Genomic DNA, 20,531 nt, shown 5'->3' with positions numbered 1-20,531 from the left:
CCTGGCTAAGAACTCCCCCCTTTTCAAATATATATATTTATAGGAGCAACCTGAGTTTAAATAGGAGCTTCTATGACTGCCTCCAAGATCTTTATTTTTGTAAAGTTCCATTACTTGACTCTAGTAACAAAAACTCAAAGATGTCCCACACAACTATTTTCCCTTCCTGGGGATTGTGCCTCCTGGGGTATGAGTAGGCACAGCCACTTTCATCTAGCCAACAGAATGTGGCAAAAGAAATGAGACATGCACTTTAAGATTCCATTACTCAGAATTCTAGTTTCTGTCTTCCCATCCATACTTCTCTGATGACAGAAGCTGCCATTTTATTATTGGCCTATAGAAAGGTCCGTGCCATCTCAGGCCCATAACCACTGATAAACTGAGGCCTTCAGGCCAACAACCTTCCAGAAACTCAATCTTGCCAAAGACCATATGAACCCATCCCCAGGCAAGTTGCCAGATGAGAATCCACTCCTGGCTAACACCTTGACTGCAGAGCATTCAGTAAAACTGTGTCCAAACTTCTGGCTCACAGAAACAGTGAGATAATCAATTAGTATTGGTTTAAGCAGCTGATCTGATCTTGTCAGACAGCAGTACATCTCTACAATGGAGTCAGAATGGAGGGAAACAGTGCTGTGTGTGCAGTGTGATTATGGTAGGAGGAAGCTTGGTATGTTTTTCTAGCAAACTTTTAAGAGCTGCTTATTAATTATCAAGGTGGTGATAGTTTCTGATGATGATGATGATAGAGCTTACAAATTTCCTAGTGGGTTCTTGAGGTTTGGCAGTTAAATAACTGTGATTTGATTTCTAGATTCAGTAGCCAATGTCCATGGAAAACCCAAACTGAATTTGCGGGTAAAAATTTTCATAAACTCCACCTACTCTCTGTATTGCAAATTCATTGGTAAAAGGAAATTATGTTTCTTTTTATGTCCAGGAATTCCAAAGCCCATGAATTTTTCTAGTAATGGGATAAAACTTTGGATAAAACCAAGCTCAGTATTGGACTTCTCTTTCTAGAAAACAACTCTAATTATCATCAAAGAAAATTCCATCCTGTAGATAACAGAACCATATTTGATTATTAATATTTGGTCATACAGTATTACTAAGAAAACTAATACTCATTTTATCTATCTTCTTGATAGTAAATAGTAATTATAAGTTGACTGATTAGGTTTTTAATTTGCTCACTTTTAAAAATATTAATTCCTATTTTGGAATTGAGGAGTCTGTGATTCAAAGTGATCAAAACAGATCCTTTCAGACTTGAAGACAGAATAGCTCAGACAAAAGGAAGATCCTTGAACTCTTATCTGGTGTGCCTTTCCCACTTGACCACCTCTGCCTTTAACTGCTTCAATTACAGCTTTAGGTCAGCTTTTATTGCCCATTTCATAGTGAATTATACACAATAGGTGTATAATTTTACTTTTAAGTTTAGTGGCCAGAATTTTGTATCTTAAAAATGGGGAAGGACACCTAAGCTTGTGACTGGAAAAATGGTAAAATGCAGTAACTAGTAATTATAGCTTATTGTTTTGACCTATGTGTTCAGAAATATGAAGTTTACTGCTGTCAATGTGCTTCCCTAAGCAGCTACATGAGTTCCACCATCAATTGCCTTTGCGCTCTCAGGCACAGTATATCTCAAAAATGAGGTCTAAGGATGTTTCTCAAGTCCTGAACAATGTTAGAGTTTACCCGTCTTATGATCAAGTGATCCTTCTTGCTTTAAGGGAAAAATAAATCATTGTTTAAAAAATCTCATCACATGGAAGCCAAAAGGTACACCTTAAACACACACACACACACACACACACACACACACACAAACACACACACCACCACCACCACCAACAACAACAACAAAACAAAGAAACTCATTCTACAAAATAGGATAAAGCAAATAGCACAGTTTGTTTGGTTAGAGCTTTGGTTGTCAAAGAAAATGAAGTAGGTTTAAGGAAATACTCATTTTAAAATTAACCAGAGAGCAACATAGACTTACTTAATAGAAAAATGAATGGATTTTATACAAGGACTATTTCATAAGAACACAACTAGAAGTTGTAAATCCTTTTCAAAATCCTTTTTTCTTTCATCCAGTTGCTTATTTCCAGATGGAACAACCAATTGTCTACATTCTTTGCCACTTTTCCTTTCGCTTATTCGATCTTGATGCTGCAAATGGTATGAGATGCAGAGGGACAGCCACTAAAGCTTGTACATTGCTTTAAGACGCAAAGCTGTAGAAAAGTAGTTTAGGTATAATTGCTAACACAAAATTGTTTTTCTAATGGTATATTTTCAGTGTGGTTGACCTATGACTAGCAAGTTCAAAGTAAGCAAAGCTATTCCTTTCAACAAACATTTAGAATGTCTTATCGGCCAGTATCATCTTTGTGAATATATATAGGGAAAGTACAAGGCTACAAATTAAAAATACCTAATTCTACTAAAAACAACAAACACATGTGTGTGTGTGTGTGCACATAGAAGATTCTTGCCCATGTAGATTTATGTAATGTATATATTTTGATCACCTGTAGTAAAAATGTGAATAAGATGTCTCTTGTCTGTATTTCTCTGGAAATCAATTCTAAAATCATGGTTAGAAGCTGTTCCCTCCAATTCCAGGCAAACACTTGCAGGGGAAATTTGTTACTGTGTATCATAAAACACTGATCCTGAAAATCCCCAGTTTCCTCTCTCCACAAGTACTTTATAGCTATCCCATTGGCTCAGGGATTGGGTAAGCTTCATATGTGGCATTTTCCAGAGAGGATGCCAAAATCTCCTGTCTCTTATATAAAGAGGGAACCCAGAAGACATCTAAGTAAAACCAAAGAAAGTCATGGCTTGATTGGATTTGGGGCAATATATGTAGACGGCAGTTTGAGGAAGTCTGGTGGGATTTCCAAGACCCACTGTCAAAAGTCCTTAAGACAGTCACAGAGCATCCTCTGTGTTGAAGTCTGTCTTTTGCAAATGTGCACCCTTGCTGGAAAGCTACCAGGAGGTCACAGATCATGCAGAAGAATCAACACGATGACACAGCTGATGACAGGTTGACATCTAAGGTCATGCACCAGTTTTCTTTGGGGATGCCCATATAAACCAGAAGAGTTGCATCAGCAAAATGTCACTGAAAGCTGTCACCATATTCAACAAACAAGGCAGAATACTGCTCACTAATGCACCAATAGCCTAGCAAGTCAAAAATCTGCAATGCCTTTCTGCAAGCTACAAAGTGTTTCTTGATCCACACAGAGAATCATAAACCTTACAGGGATTCGAGGTGCCAGGATTCCTCATGCCTGCGCTGTTTCCCCAAACATCCCCATTCTTGAATAGTTTTAGTCAAACTGAATAGTAGGACCAATAACCGATGCTGAGAAGGAGAGTGAAAACAGGGAAGTGCAAACACACACACAGCATGAAAAGACACTTCTTGTTTCTATAAGAAGGATGCAATAAAGTATCAGTGCATGGGGAATGCAGCTTCTTGGCAACACAGACATCTGGGACCTAGTTCTAGCCCCTTATTTTGGTACATCAATTAACAACTGAGCCTCAGTTTCCTCACTGAAAGCAACAAGCTTGATAATTGTACCTATATTCACTATGAGGTTGAAATGAAGAGTAAATTAAATATGTATGCAGGGAATTGTGTGGATGGCCTGATGTGGCAAACTGTGAAAATGGTAGCTACCTATACAATAAAATTATTATCAGCATTACTAGTTTTAATTAGGAAATGTTTCTCAAAAGTGATCAGTTTGAATTTAACTTGTGTGTCATCTGATCTGGAAGTATAATAAGGGCATCTAATTCTTTCTGGTTTAGTGAGTCAAACAGAAAACCAAAACAAATTGAATCATTCAACTGGTGTATTTAGAATTGCTGATGATTATAGCATTCAAGAAAGTCAGCGAAACACAGAAATTGCAATTTCAACTGTTCTTGAAAATCTCCAAAATCAGTTTTCATTTGTGTAGTCTAACAGTGGATAAGGGTTATTCTTTTTTTAATGTATATTTAGAACCATTTTAAAAAGAGGCATCCTGTAAGTCGAACACAGAGGAGACAAAATGTGCTAATGGAAGGAGGGTGTAAAAATTCTTTTATGTCCTATGTGAAATTATAACATGAATGTATGATGTTTGCACAGCTCTGTATGCTTTTCGTGGGAAATTCATGCCATCAACATTTTATTCGATCATACAATTCACATGTATACAAGCATGTATTACCCCTTGTTAGTGTCTCCTATGTTAGTATTACTTTTAGATCTCTTGTTGATGAATAAAATATGTAATAGTAACAAGATTATTGGATCAATATAGATAATTAATTCAAATAACACTCTCAGCATCAAATTTTGAGGGGGTGATATATATATGTATATATATGGTTTTGAAATTTTATTTTATATGTATGAGTGCTTTCCTGCATTTATATGTGTATAACCTTCTGGTACACACAAGCAAGAGAGGGGGTTGGATCTCCTAAATAGTTGTGAGCCTCTATATGATGCTGGGATTGAATCTAGGTCTTCTGCAAGAGTAACAAGTGCTCTAACTAGTGAGCATCTCTCTGGTTCCTCGTTGGGTAAGCTAGAAAGCTCTAGAATACAGAGTTAGTAGTATCAAAGGTCCCCATGTAGGATCACTTGTGGTGACTGTGTTGAACCCCCACAGTGCCACAGTGCTGTAAAACAAGAAGACTGTTTTCTGACAATTTATACTACCAGATACCGACTCAGGCCTCTGTCCAGCTTTACACTGTCAACATTCATGGAGACGTGAGCAGTTACAAAGTCTTCCAGGATGCTAAAGTTTGGATTGCAAAAGATGAGATGGATAGATTTCATATTTTCATTGCAGATTGTTTTTTTTTCTTTTCCAAACTGCCGAGCATAATTTTTTAAAGGCAGGAAATGCAGCTAGTGTTTGTTTCTAGCATGGCTTCTGTTTTGAGATTTCTTCTTTGTAGGAGAAATGTGTTGCCCAGCTGTCTAGAATCCCAATCAGAATATGGTTTCAGCATGAGCTATCTTACAAGAATGATTTTAGCTGCTTATAAACAGAATAAAAATGATGCTGGGCAATTTCATCCAAATTTTTCGTACATAAGGATGCTACGACTTAGACCTATGGCACCGGTATGAAGAAGTAATGTAAAGTTGAGTTCTGTGTTTGTCTAGTCAAATTAGTCAATAAGCAGAGCCCCCAAAGATTCCTAGAAACAAGAATTACGTGACAGGTAGTCAAATGAACTAGTAACACATAAAAGAGTTGTTCCATCTGTGCTTAGAAAACAGTTTAATTCTTACCAGTTTTAATGCCTCTACCTGTAGCACTCACAGTAACACACATGCAGAGGCATGTATACATAAGCCCCCGGGACACACAGAAGCACACATGCAGAAACACACATAAGCACAGAGGACATAGAGAGAGGTAGAGAGAGAATAAGAGAGAGAGAGAGAGAGAGAGAGAGAGAGAGAGAGAGAGAAAGAGAAAGTGTATGCACACACATACATTCATATTCCAGAATAATTAATACAGGGATGCCTCAAGACTGGCACTTGTTCAGGAACATGAATAACATCAAAACAGGTTGCAGAACTGACCCAGACCTCAGTCTGGTTCCCAGCATCCATGTTGGGTGGTTCACAACTTCCTGTAAACTCCGGCTTCAAGAAGATCCAACGCCTCTGGCTTGGATTCCCATGCACACACCCACACACAAACACATCTTTAAAACAACAAAACTCATCTTTTTTTTAGAAAAGGAAGGAAGATTCTAATTTAATCTTGTAGAGAGATTTGTTGAAGAAGCAGGTGTGTCAACCTCTTTGTCCTATTTTTCGAGGACAAGATTTTCAGGTCTTAATGTTTCTTGGTATAAAGTCCCTGTGTACATTCGATTACATCTTCTTTAAAAATAGTATTAAGACAGTGGATCTTAACATAGATGGAATTTCAGATGGCAGATACTATTATAAATTTAGATACGAGAGTGTGAGGAGAACACAGAGAAGACAGATAGGAGTCTTCCTTCAGGAAGATACTTATATACAACTTGGGTAAATGTGAAAAGAACAAAAACAAAAACACAGCTAGGCCTCAGAAAACTTGGCTGTGCAGAATGAGAAAGAGAAGATAGGACAATACTGCAAGTAAAGAGAATTTGTTAAAATAATGAGAGAAGTAAGCAAATGTGCGAGGATAGCATGAGAATGAATCATAGACAGAGCTGTGTAGCTCAGTACTACAGCACATGTGAACATGTGTGAGCCAGGGTTCAGTCTCTAGCACTGTGGAAGCAATAGTCACAACTGTAAACAAAAAGCCGCAGGTAATAGAACCAGATGATCCAGGGCTACCTAGATGCTAGCTGTAAAACATCATGAGGAATTGTAAGTTTTCTGAAGACACTGCTGACTATGTTTAATTTCAAGGAAAACTAATATGAATCTGTCACATTACTAGGGAAACATCACATACATTGTTTAATTTCATTCTTCAAAATACTTTTAAGTCTTATTTTTATTATTTGCATCTTACATATGTGTAGGTGTTCAAGTATAAGTACGTGCACCGTGTGTGTTGGTAGCTAGGCAGGCTAGAAGAGGTTGTTGGATCCCTGCAAATTAAAATTACATGCAGTTTGTCGTGTGAGTGTTGGAAACAGAATGTGAGTCTTCTGCAAAAATAGAAAGTGCTTGAACTCCTAACCTGTCTCCCTAGCCTTCTGTCTGATTCCATTCTTACAAATATTTCCAAAGCACTTCCCTCCATCCCTCTAATTTTCTGAAAAAAAGAAGAAATGTGATCCCATAATGTTTAAGTAAGATTTCAAGGACACAACCATGTTGAGGATGTCTGGTGTACACCATATTTGTCTCTTTATGAAATCTATAAACTACTTAAACATCAACTTAAGGTCATCTAGGCTTCCCATTTTTTCTTATTTTTATTTTTTCATTAATATACTTTCCAAGAGTAGCTTCAGATCCTCTTAAAAGCTGAGCATTAATTACTTCCTCATATCTCCCACAGACTCCCCTAATGTTAGCACTTTGTATTAATGAAGTAACTTTGCCACAACTGATGAGCCAGTGTTGATATATTATTGTTGACTGCTAGCCATGGCTTATGTTAGTCTTCATTCTGTGTTGTATTTTTATGAGATTGGCTAATATATGATTAACATGTATGTACAATGCTGATGTCGTACAAAATTCTTTAATGCGCTCAAATTCTGTGCTCACTTACATCTTCTCTCAGATTTCTTGTTACCACTAACCTTTCACTATCTGTTTAGTTCTTCTGGGTTGTTGTATCATTTTCCATATGAAGGTTTTAGCCTTATTCATTCAGCAATATACACTTTAAGTTCCTCCAAGTCTACTCATGGCTCAATATGTGGTGCCCATTTATCACAGTAATAGTCCATTATATGAACTTACCACAGTATCCATTTACATACTGAGATGTTTCTTATTATCTTCAAGTTTTTTTCAATCCCTTTCTGGGACTAGGACCCAAGACTTCATACATTGCGAATGGTAGGCAGACATCAAACTCGTGAGAAACATCGCAAACCTATCTTCAAACTTCACCAATTATGAATAAAGCTGTAAATATTTGTATGTAGAATTTTGTATGGAAATAGCAGGCAGTGCACAAAGGCTGTATTAGATGGTAAGAACCCAAAGTAATGTGTTATTATGTTTCTACTGAATGGGCATTAACTTTATCTTAATTTTTGATATGTATTTCAATTATGACACGCACATATTTCAGGTTTTCTTTTGAAAATTTGTGATTTGAGTTCTTATATTCTCCATCATTTATCCATTGTTTCCTTCGTGAACTCGTATCAGATACCTATTATAACCTAGTAACAGTTATTCAAAACTGGGTTGTTTCCTCTTTAGTTTATTCTTCGCTTTCCTATTTTTTTGTTTATTCTACTCATTGCTTATTTTACAAGAGCTGTTATTTTGACTTTTTATTCTATTTATCTCCAGGTACACTGGTTATTACTTATTTCTCTGATGACAGTTTACTGATTCCCTAATTTCTGCACTTTGCCATTCCCTCCTCAAAAAAAAATAATAGTCTATTTATCATGTACAGCAGTCTGATCATCACTAGAGACGTGACTTCTGAAAATGTCTGAAGTAAAGAAATCACTTACCTTGGTTGACAATAAATCTTAACTTCTGTATTGTTGCCAGATTGCCACTAACTCGATATATTCCATCAACATCTAGGCCTGAAAAACATAATAGCATATTTCAAATTAGCACATAGAAAATTAACAAACAATAATGAATTGAATTGTACATGTCTGTTGAATACCCCTCCTCCACAGAGAAGACAAATTTCTATTACCTCAACTAAAGCAATATTAAAATTTTTAATCCCCAAATTTTAATAGTAAAGTGCTGAGACAACCAGCATCAAACACAAGATTCATTAGAGCAACAACATCAACACCATCAAAAAAAACCCCTGGAATATTTAAAATTATTCTCAAGACAAACAGGAAGAAAATTTGAAAAAAAAAAGAACTTTGTGTGTCTGCCCATGTATGTGTGTGTGTATACACATGTGTGTATGTGTGTTTATGTGTAACTTCTCTCATTTGTAAAAATAAAATAAACATGTGAAAATTGTTTTCTTCTTTCCTCTTCATCCTCATTTTTGTTGCTCTTCTTCTATCCCTCACTCTTTTTCTCCTCTCTCCATCCTAATTATACCCTGTTCTCTGCCTCTTGTTATCACTGTCACATGGCATGTATTAGCCTAATGTTTGACCTACATAGTAAAAAGGTTAATCTATGTATGACTAGTTTCTAGGATGTTCACACAATAAGATAATATATTATAAAAGGAAAACATAGGAAATCCTAGCCTATTGGTTTGTTAATTTCAGATAGTTTTGGAATTGATCATCAAAATAACTTATCTTGGTAGGGAGCTTGGATAATCACTTACTTGGTATTTGACATATTTACTTATCATATCTATCATCACAACCAAGTCTGAAGAATTATTAAGAAATGAGGAAATAGAAAGAAATAATTATTGCTGGGCGGTGGTGGCACACACCTTTAATCCCAGCACTCGGGAGGCAAAGGCAGGCGGATCTCTGTGAGTTCGAGGCCAGGCTGGACCGACAGCCTCCGAAACAATACAGAGAAACCCTGTCTCGTAAAACCAAAAAAAAAAAAAAAAGAAATAATTATTCATGTTCTATTATTATCTCCAATAAATGTTGATGTTATAAGTTTTTGAGGTAGAGTATACATGCTCTCATGTCTTTAGGGTCTCAAGCAGACAAGCCTGAATGAGATTACTGGCCAAGTGCATGGGACATTATCCCAGCAACCTCTCCAGGGAGGAGGTGTCAAGTCATTGTTAACTATGGTGATTCATGGCAATAAATGTTAAATAAATTGGAAGAAAATCATGCTATTTTGTAACAAAGACTTTACAAAGATCTTTAATGAATGAATTCTTTCACTATTTTGCCATTTCTATACTTTTATATATTTTGAATTAGGAAATGCATGTTGTGTAAAACATTTCTTCATTAGCTTACAGTAGAAAAATGCAATCGGTGACATAACGCAGAGCAACTATTGCTCATGGTCTGGACTGTTTCTATGTAACGAACCTAAGTAACCTGTGGCAATAATAGTGGAGTGAAGCTGCTATAAGCAAATGTATTAATTATTATGGGTTGGGAGTTCCAGAGAAAGCTAATAAACAATGCTTTACTGAGACACTTTCCCTTCACAGCATGAGCTGTGAAGAAATGGAAGAGGTCAGACACGTATATGTAAATAGAAAAGTCACCTAAGACATAGTGCATTTTATAAACATCAAACAAATTATTCCTCCCAATGTACAAACTACCTCTGCTGACTTAGGGGACCTACTGTGTTCGCCTAAAGTACAAGGAAAATTTGACATCTTCAGTGTGACAATCATAATCAAAACTTTTCTAATATTTGATTCCTGCTTTTACTACAGGGCCAAGTTGACATTATGCTTATGTGTTTCAGCTTAGAATGTTAAAAGTTTAATTAAGAATGGATTTATTGGCCAAATTTTAACAAATATAACAAAATTTTATTGTTTCATTAGACAGTACTTGGCATTTTGTCTTAATTTGAAAACTTTAAAATGATATATTTTTAAAAGTTAAAATTTGAACGTTGTTGTCTATTCTTTTCAAAAATGTCTTTTCTGAATATATAAACAGCTGTAGATAATGGTTTTGAATTTTCTGAAGTCTTTATTGGTGATTCCCTCCCTACCATCTATAGAATAAAATTCAGGACAGCAATTGGGGCTGTTTTGGAAGAATTGGGATTTAGATATAGCCAAATGTCATTCAGAACTAAGAGTGATAAGTAATTTCACTTTCTCTACCAAAATAAAGTTTGACCAAATGAAAATTGCCCTGATTTTTCTATAGCCTAGCAATTGTTTTAAAGGAATTCAGAGAAAAATATGTTCTCTAAATGAAAGGTTCCAATTTATCTTCAAAAAGAATCAAAGTAGGAGTCTCAGTTAAGGGAATTATTAAAGGTAAAAAGTCAGTCTGTATGTGGTAAAAATGAATATATGGACTTTGTATTTATTTGGTTTGTTAATTAGCTGAGCCCTCATGAGATGTCAAAGATAAGTGAAAACAAAATCCAACACAATTTAGTATGATCGTAACTTTCCTTAAGTCTCATTTTGATACACATCTCTTTTAAATACACTATAAAATCAAGTACATGTACAAGTACAAGTACATGTTTGTCTAAGACTCATAGTATTATTTTAGGTATATTTAAGCATCTGTGTGGTTCTGTGTTGTAGACTGATATTCAACCACTGCAATGTCTTAGAGTCCCAAGCTTTCTTTTTCTCTTGTGTAAGCTGAAGCTGCAGCAGCAGAAGCACTTGCCTTTGTCTTTTGGAAATTTCTGTAGAAATATTTTTATAGTCCAATAATCAAAAACATTTGAAAGGGTAGCATGGATTGGATATATTACATACGAACAATCGGAAAGTATGGCAGTGCTTAAAGAAGGCAGTCTCAGCCTAAATTCATAACCTATTTTCTTTTGGGAAGAAAGCAGGGTGTGCTGGTGATGGAGAGGATAACTCAGACCTGTGCCACTGCTGTGGTTGTGTGACTGAGTCATAGCTGAGAAACGGTTTTGTGGCTTCAGCTAGAAACCAGAAAGCAAGAGGGAGTGGAGTGAAACATTTAGATGCAATATGAATCTCATGGCACAGCTTCTTAGCCCTTCGAATTCAGAGATATCAACGTCATACATCTTGCAAATAATAATCACCTTAGTGGCTCCTTCTTTGAGTGGGTTCTGCCCTCCTCCTATTAGACTTCTTTTTTTTATTGTAAGTAGAGTGAAAATGACAAAGTATATATTAAAAAGGAGAACGTTGCATTTTTCAAAAATAATGTGTAACCTACCAGTGAAGTTTAGTAATCATAAATTATGTAGGTGCATTCTCGAAATTGATTAGCTCTCCCCTGATCAGCTTCAATGGCAGTCTTAAAATCCTGGGAACATTATCTGAATTGCAGTTATTCACGTGTCATTCCCTTTTTACTCCAACTTTGAAAGTTTTGCCAAACCAAACCAATGTAAATTGGTGGCTTTGGACATCCTTTTCATGACCACATTATCCTTGCTGGATTGGGAACTACTCATTTTGGAAATAAAGTTAGACTTGGTATGAGTTTTAAATGAGTGGTGTCTTCAAGGTACCCACATTGTGCTTTGGTGAAGTTTGAGACAAATTACTTTGAGAGTTACCTCTTTTCAGTAAATAATATGAGTGAATGCTGACAGAGGGTTTTGCTTGCCATGCAAGGGATACAGCGGGAACATGATGAGACCAAGTCATTGCACTTTTGTTTTAGAAAACCAGACTGGAATGAACAGGATTACAAAGATTTCTCAGAAGAGAACCACATTCTCTGAAGTATCATTTGCTTCCTCACCAGCTGACTTTTTATGTTTCAAAACAACGTTTACCATTGGCAGAAATCACTGGGTGTTGCTGTAGGGGATTTTAAAAACTTGTTCCCTCTTCCTCTGGAGAAGCTTAAGCTAGGATAGATGTAGTTCAGCCACAATTGCTGGCAGGATGCTGAGAAGGAGGGACTGAATTTTGTTTAGTTTTGCAAACCTTAACCATTTACTGACCTTTTGTCAGTTTCTGCTTTTTGTATATGATGACTTGAGGTTGTGATATTCTGTAGGACATCCCTGTATAGAACTTATGTTGCCTGAGAATACTGTTCCTTCTACTTTAATGACTCCGCATGCGTGATCTCATCTGCTTTCTGTCCTCTTGGAATCTATTTTTGGTGTGCTGTTGGCACTCTTTCTGTTGTCAGCACTGTCCTTGTTTCTCTCCCTCTCCCCTCCCTCCCTTCTTCCCTTCCATCCTTCCTCCCTCTTTCCCTCCCTTCCTTCCATCCTTCCCTCCTGTTCTTTTCTTCAGTCATATCCTTTTCATCTTCTTACCAGGATTTTTGAGAAGAGAAAAACCAGATGTTTTTGAGGCAGCTACCACCTTGAATTAGATATATAAGTTGGTTTTTATAATGACTGAATAATTAATGTTGAAAAATTTCTTTCCAATTCTCACATGTTGCTATGAGTGTTTTTACTGGCTCATGGTATGTTAATGATGGTTGATTAAATTATAAATATTTTAATTATTTGCTGTGTTACTACACTCTAATATGAAGTGTAGTGCCATCTTATCTTGTTAGTGAACTTGTAGTAGTGACCACACCCTTTAGGCATGGTTTCAGGTGCAGACATGACCCTTTAAAGGTAGAGGAGCTGTGGGCTTGTGCTCTCTTGGGTTGTGGAGAGCATAGGAAGAGCATAGCCTGCATCTTCTATGCGAGATCTTCCCTAATAAAACACCTATTTATCATTTACCTTAGGGCAGGTGAACTCATTTAAACTCCTGCTTTCCAACAAGAGATTTTATTAACAAAGTTTCCTTTTTCAATATGTATTTCATTATTTTCATTTTTTGTATCAATGATTTTTATTGTGTTTATAGAAATATATTGACATTATACTTTTAATAATGCCCCCTTAATACTGATGGTTTTCTCACTCATTTTTTCATTAGCATTTTATTTTCAGTTTCTCTCTGTGTTTGTAATTAGTCTTATTTTCTAATATCTATGTTTGGGGTCCTTAGTTGATAGAAACAATTATTGAAAACTTATTTGCCTTTTCTCTTAGCGCAATAACAAAATTATTATCTTCAAACATTCATTCACTTCTTTTATTTATTTATTCGTGGTTAAGGTAATTGTGAGTTTCATTAGTATATTTTTTTGACTACTCACTTGTGAAAGTGTTTTTCATCTATTAGGTATTTATGTGAGAGTCACATAAAAAGCAGACAGTGGAACAGGCAAACATTTCTTGCTCAATTAAAAAAAATACTAAATGATGGGACTGGAGGTTTGCTGGTTGACAACCCTGGCTACTCTTGTAGAAGTCTGGGGTTCTATTCCCAGCACCCACATGGTTTCTTGCAACTATTTGAAACTTGTGTCTGGGGAGTATGAGGCCCTCTTCCAGCCTCTAGAGGTACTGCATGAAAGTGGTCTACAGGCATGCACTCAGGCATACACATGTCCAAAATAAACAAACAAACAAACAAATGTTATTAAAAGCATGTTGAACTGGAATGGGATCATTAAGAAACTGCCTTTTAATGGTACAGAGCCTGTGATATTGAAAAGCAATCCACTGTTTTATAACATTTACCTAGTTTCACAGAGGGGGTGAATTCCAGATTTGGTGTAAATTTCTTAAAACAGAAATTCCACATATGTACGGAAACATCCTATGGGCCTAAAGAAGAGGGTTGTCTCAAACACAGAGGTTCTGCAACCAAAAGGAGCCTCACCTTCCAGAACTTTTTGCCACCTGATGGTTTAGGGTTACCAGCCAGTGCTCCACCACTTCCTACACCACTGTTCCTTTACCTCAGTACTAGGAAATAAATGCATTTAATGTCCACCCAGCAATGTTCGTTTCTTAATATTAACCATACTTGCTCTCTTGCCCATTGCAGACTTTGAAAAAGCACTGTCCTGTTTTGGCAGCTGGGAGGACAGGTGCTAACATCATGCCAGAGTTAAAATGCATAAAACAAAAGGAGAAAATCTGTGGCAGTAATTGTGATACAATTTGGATTTCTCACATGCCTATATAACAGTATCTGGAGAATATGGGGTCCTGGAGGTGGGATGGAGCATGATTAGTTATTCAAAGTATTATAGATATTCTGGACAAAGATAGACGTTTGAGAAAAAATATTGAAAAATCTTTTATCTCATCATTTTCCTATTTTTATTACATCACTTTATACACACATTATATATATATACACACATATATGCATATATATATGCATATATGTGTGTGTGTGTGTGTGTGTGTGTGTGTGTGAATTATACTGGGCACTTCATAAATAGAAGAAAAGTCCACTGAAATTTTTAAATATTTATGTGAAAACAGAAGCCACCCTCCTCCACATGTGGAAAGTCACCGTCCTCTACCCTTAGACACTATCACTTGTGTTTGTACTTGGCTCTTGCCAAATATCTCACCAATTTCTCATAATGAGAGATTCTTGCCTTCACTGCTGAAGTATAGCAATGTAGATAGCAGTGCATGCAAACTCCACTCTTGACGTCCATTTCCTGTGCTTTGTAAAGGATCGTGGATTGTGATTGCCTTTGCATAAAACTTCCATGCATTTCCTGCAACTCATAGTCTCACTTTGACTACTGGGCCAACTTCCTTTAAAATCGTACCTTTTAACTTAAGGATTGCAAAATGATAGGTGAATCAGGGAAATATGAGGGAAAATGTTCCAATATGGCTAATGTGGTATAGATTGAAGCCATTTGTATGCCATATTTAATATCTCGGTAAAGTGAAATGATAGACAAAGGATGATATCCCTTGTATGGCTACTCATTTTTTATATACTTACTTATATGTATATATCTGACTCAGCAAATAATTTGAGGTCTTTAGGATAGTATTCATGACTATAATTTATAGAATTATACCAATCATGAAGCCATTCCATAAATCTCTTAAGGTAAAAAATTCCAGAAAGAACCTGAGTTTGAACATGAAATATCAATAAGAATGCTGTGATCAGAATGAAGTTGACAGACTGAAATGATTTCTGGAGAACAGAAAGCACTGCCTATAAATAGTCTTTTATCAATATTATTGTTTCTTGCTGTCAAAGAAATCTCAGTCTTGAAGATAAGTATTGGCAAGTGACTCTGGAGATCCTTCAGCAGAAGTTGTCATCTTCAAGAGAACTTTCACATAGCTGGAAGGGACTGACACTGGAGGTGACATTCAGTTGAGCTCCTATCACTCTCTGAATTGCTGAAACCCCACTGCTCAATTATTGCTCTGATCATACTGATATAAGTATACCATTCTTTTGGTATTGGGGCTTGCCAGATGAGTTGCATTAAGATATATAGGAGTAACAGAAACAAAGGGTCTATTTGGGTCTGCCACTATCATCCGGTAGTTTGGTCATACACATTCTAGGAAAACCTGAGATTTAGTGGCAGTAAGGTGTCCCAGTAGAGTCAAGAGAGAAGTAGAGTTTCACACAGATGTCATGGCTAAGGAAACCTGAAGTCAGGGAAGGAGTAATCAGTATCTTTTCTTTGTATACTTACTCCTTTAAAATATTTAGCCACAGACTATTTCATAAATTAAAGTCATACAATAAAAGGCTGACCAACACCACACGAGCATGGAGAAAACACTAGAAATGGTTCCTTTCACAACGAAGCCCCTAACAGTTATATAAAGTCTAGTATCTGATCCCCTCACACTTGAAATAGATATTGATATATAAAATTCATATATTTGGTGTCATTCTCTCAATCCCTCCTCTCCTATTTTCCTTTAAACATCTAAACAAAGTGACCTCATTGTTTTCCATTGGGCTTTTGCTTCTTCTTTTTTTTTAAACATTGGCAGGGATGATTGAGATTCAGGAATGTGGGAAAATGGATTCCCAAACCACGTCCCTCCCCTTTCATTCTGAACTGTAATTTTTGGCTTGGCTTGCCTCACAGTCATCGCATTTCAGCCTGAGTCTCTCTGTAAAGTGATCTTTCTTAAACATTTCTCTCACTCATCAAGGGATCAGAAGCAAAGCCATGCTAGCCTTTCAGCAGAACACTTATAAGGCACTTTTATGGAGGAGTCACAAGAGCTAAATTTCACCCAAAATTGTTTGAAAAGAGCACATTTTCAGTGCCTTACTGTCCTCTGTGAATCTTGTCATCTGTATGCCATGAGCTTCAGCAGCTATTTTAATCTGTTTTTGTTTGCAATCCATTTGGTGTCCACCCAAGGAAATGCAGGTGATTCTAATTAACTTACTGCTAAAGATGTCGGAAAAACAAACCAAAAAATAAAACAAGAAAAAACCTTAGTCCTGTTGTACAGAATTATACACTTAAAGCCTGTCTCCAATTATTATAACACATTATTAATGAAGATGACTGTATACATATATTTACCACCTAATTCACTGTTGTTCACTTTTAAAAAACAAAACAAAACAACACACAAAAATGAGGTTTATGAAACAAGAAAAAGCCACACACATACACAAACACAGACACAATACAGACCCTAGGAATGTTTGCCAACTTTTATTTAACAAGAGTAGCAACTTAAAAATAACATTATTTTTACTTTGTGCAACATAGTTTAATATCTGAAATAACCCTGTTCCAATAAAAACCTATTGAAATACTCTCAGGCCTAACTCTGCCCTGAAGGTAAAAGTGATTAATTGAAAGATTTTGGCAGATCTCCGCTCACCACCAGGGCAGTTTAATTTAGAACACATTCAACCATTTCTCAGTGTCTCTGTGCTGGTGGGGCATGACTTTTGATCTTCTTTGGGGAGGCGCCTGTAATTCAGAGCCTTGGGCTAGCCACTTCCTGGAGGGTTTTCATGGCTGCCCCTGCTGTGCATTCAGGTGAGAGACAGCCCTGCTATGCTGGAATCTCTGCCTTAGATTACTAAAGGTAATTCTAGGCGCAAAAGGACGCCTCTACAAACCCCGCTGAGCACATCAACCATGAGCACAAGTGCACCAAAATCACGGACTAGGTAGTTCTTTTCAGCCTCGTGGTGCTTTCAGGGTTCTGAGAGATTCCAGCACCATTAGATACTTCCCAAGCAAAGATGGCGCTCCTGTCCACCGTAGTAGTACTGTTGATCCTCAGAGTCCTAGAAGATACACTACAGGAGAGTGCACATCCTCAATTTTTAAAAAGTATTTGTATTAAACAGAAAAATGAGATTGGGGTATATTCCTCCTTGCCTGGTAGATGGAACAGTGTTCATTGTAGTTACATGGAAGCATTGAGAAGCTGAAATACGTGGAAATGGACATTCTTGAGTTGGTGGACTCCAGTTCTTTACGTAATTTGACAAATATTGATTATACACTCGCTGCATAAGGATAGAATGCTAGATGTTGGTGATTTGATACAGAACACATATACAGCCTAGTGGGCACTTATATGCACGCGCGCGCACGCGTGTGTGTGTGTGTGTGTGTGTGTGTGTGCGCGCGCGCGCGTGCGCACGTGCGCATGCTTGTATGTATATACATTTTTCCAAATTATAGATTGAGCCTAAGCCTAACATCATTGAGCTTCATACAAACAAACATTCATTCATTCATTTATTTATTTTCAGAACTGGTGTTCAAAACTAGGACATTGTATTAGGCAAGCATATTCCTAGATGATATCATCTTTTTTTCCCTTTACTTTGTACTATGAGACAGGGTCTCACTAAGTTGTCCAGACTGGCCTTGGACTCGCTACAGATGAGACAGCCCTTACAGTTGCTCCTCTCTTGCCTTAGATTCTGGAGTACCTGGGATTATCGTTCTTTTGAAGTCATTCTATATGTGCTTGAGAGATGGCAAATCTTTTAAGAGCAATTGCTGTTCTTGGAGAAAATAGGTAGGAGTTCAGTTCCCAACACTCACAACCACCTGTAACTCTATATTTAGAAGATCTAATACCTTTTTCCATTCTCTGTGGTTGTCTGCACAAACACAGCATACACCCATAAGACACACATGTATATATAATTGAAAACAATAATCAAAATATATCATATACACACAAATATTTTACTACCTAGCTCTCTCTCTCTCTCTGTGTGTATGTGTACATATACATATGTGTGTGTGTGTACATATACTACACTTTGAACAACTAAAATATTTTCTTACTTTAAGACAATCCCATAGATTATATTTCTTTACTTTCACAAGTATTGTGCGGTTTTTAAAAAGCATAAATTCTATTTTCTGTGTAATTTTTGCCTGTATATATATATACACACATATATATATATATATATATGTTTATGTACCATATAAATGGCTAGTGGCCTCAGAGGTCAGAAAATGGCATCAGATCACCTGAAACTAGAGATACAAACCATCGTGAATTGTCACATGGGTGCTGGGAATCCAATCATGTTCTCTGGAAGAGCAGCCAGTGCTCTTAATCATTGAGCCCATTTCTCCAGTCCCATTATATAACAAGTTTTTATTTCTACCCATCCACATAAAAATATTTTGAAAGTATCATTAATAGTCTATTGTATTTTAGTTCTACTGTCTATCTCAAATTTAGCCTAAAGGTGTTGTGAGACTCAGGAGGTAAGATGAAAATTCTTTATGGGACACACATAAGAAATTCAAAATTTTAACTGATGAACTAATCTACCATAATGTCCAGTACAGAAACGTCTAAAAATTATAATACAAGGTATCTAGAACAAAGACAGAATTTTTACTCTTCTGAGAAACCATAACATACCATGCATGATCAATATCATTCGCATTCCTGATTTTAGGAGTCAAACAAAAAGCACAAATGTTTGCTTCACTAATTGTTCAAGTCACAAAGGCTTCTTTTAGTGGTCTAGGAGAGAGATTTTTAGCTTCATTCTTGGCTGTAATGGTTGTTAATTATCTATCAAGGAATTGTACACCCACCGACTACTCAGAACAAATACATGTGCTTAGAAAAAGGGCATTCCAACACTAATTGTTCCCTCGTATAGACTCATCCAATGCTAGTGTAATGTGAACCAGATTTCCTGCTACTCAGTGATTTTTGTCACATAGGTGCATATTGAAAGTTTTATTGAAATGCATATGCATATGTATGTATATATACACATACTCAAATACATTTAATATCTAACATCATATTTAATGTATCATTGTAGAAAGAAGGTATGCAAACTATCATGTTTTACATATATCAATATTCATTAATGTAATATTTATGGAGTGCTTAACCATACATGTAATTTTCCAATGGTGGGAAACAAAGTTTCATATATGTTCCATGCTTTCTTTATGTGAAACTTACTGAATATCATCATTTCCCCATTTCCTGAAGAACTTCAAAATTTAAGGCTTAGGAATACCTGAAAATCCATAATCGGACTCTAGCAAGTATTGAAGTGATATTAGAGGGTAGAATTGAAAGACTACCAGCTTGAAAACTTAGATTTATGTACTCACATCCCATAATAAGCCTAAGATTAATTACAGAGGCCGTTTTTATATTTTCAGAATTTTAAGGAAACAATGCGTTCTTAAAACATTTCTTTCTGAGGAACACTAATCCATTGCTGGTGGGAGTGATACAATTGTACAGCTACTTTGGAAATCAGTACGTCAGTTTCTCAGGAAAACGGAAATCAGTCTACTTCAAGATCCAGCAATTTCACTCTTATGCACGTACTCAAAGGATGCGCATTCATGCCACACGGACATCTGTTCAACTATGTTCATAGCAGCATTATTTGTAATAGCCAGAACCTGAAAGCAACCTAGATGCCCCACAACCAAAAATGGATAAAGAAACTGTAGTACATTTACACAATGGAGTACTCAGTAGAAAACAAAACAATGAAATCTTGAAATTCGTAGGCAAATGGACGGAACTAGCAGAAACCATCCTGAGTGAGGTAAGCCAGACACAGAAAGACAAACATGGTATATACTCACTCCTAAGTGAATATCAGACCTAGAGCAAAGGATTACCAGCCTACAATCCACAAACCCAGAGAGGCTAGGAAACAAGGAGGACCCTAAGTGAGAAATACTTGGTCACCTAGAGAAGGGGAAAGGGACAAGATCTCCTGAGCAAATTGGGAACATGGGAGGAGGGGGGAGGAAGGGAGGAGAAAGAGGAGAGAAGAAAGGAAAGGAGGAGGAGAACATGAGGGATCAAGAAGATTGAGTCAGAGGAAGAATAGAGGACAACAAGAAAAGAGATACCTTAATATAGGGAGCCATTGTAGGTTTAAAGAGAAATCTGG

The 20,531-nt window shown here is 36.5% G+C and overlaps 1 protein-coding gene across 1 annotated transcript in view; it reads right to left on the bottom strand.

Moving 5' to 3' along the window:
- Arhgap15 (Rho GTPase activating protein 15) overlaps positions 1–20,531 on the bottom strand; it is a 591,993-nt gene that overhangs the window by 184,253 nt on the left and 387,209 nt on the right. Inside the window, exon 11 of the mRNA XM_013112601.3 lies at positions 8,224–8,301. Within this exon, the coding sequence (XP_012968055.2) occupies positions 8,224–8,301 (78 nt within the window). The remainder of the gene's footprint in view (positions 1–8,223; positions 8,302–20,531) is intronic.

The sequence above is a fragment of the Mesocricetus auratus genome, unplaced genomic scaffold (genome assembly GCF_017639785.1).
Source record: "Mesocricetus auratus isolate SY011 unplaced genomic scaffold, BCM_Maur_2.0 Super-Scaffold_100004, whole genome shotgun sequence".
In the NCBI taxonomy this organism is placed as follows: domain Eukaryota; kingdom Metazoa; phylum Chordata; class Mammalia; order Rodentia; family Cricetidae; genus Mesocricetus; species Mesocricetus auratus.
Note: the sequence above shows the minus strand (reverse complement) of the source record. Positions and strands in the feature narration are given on the sequence as shown.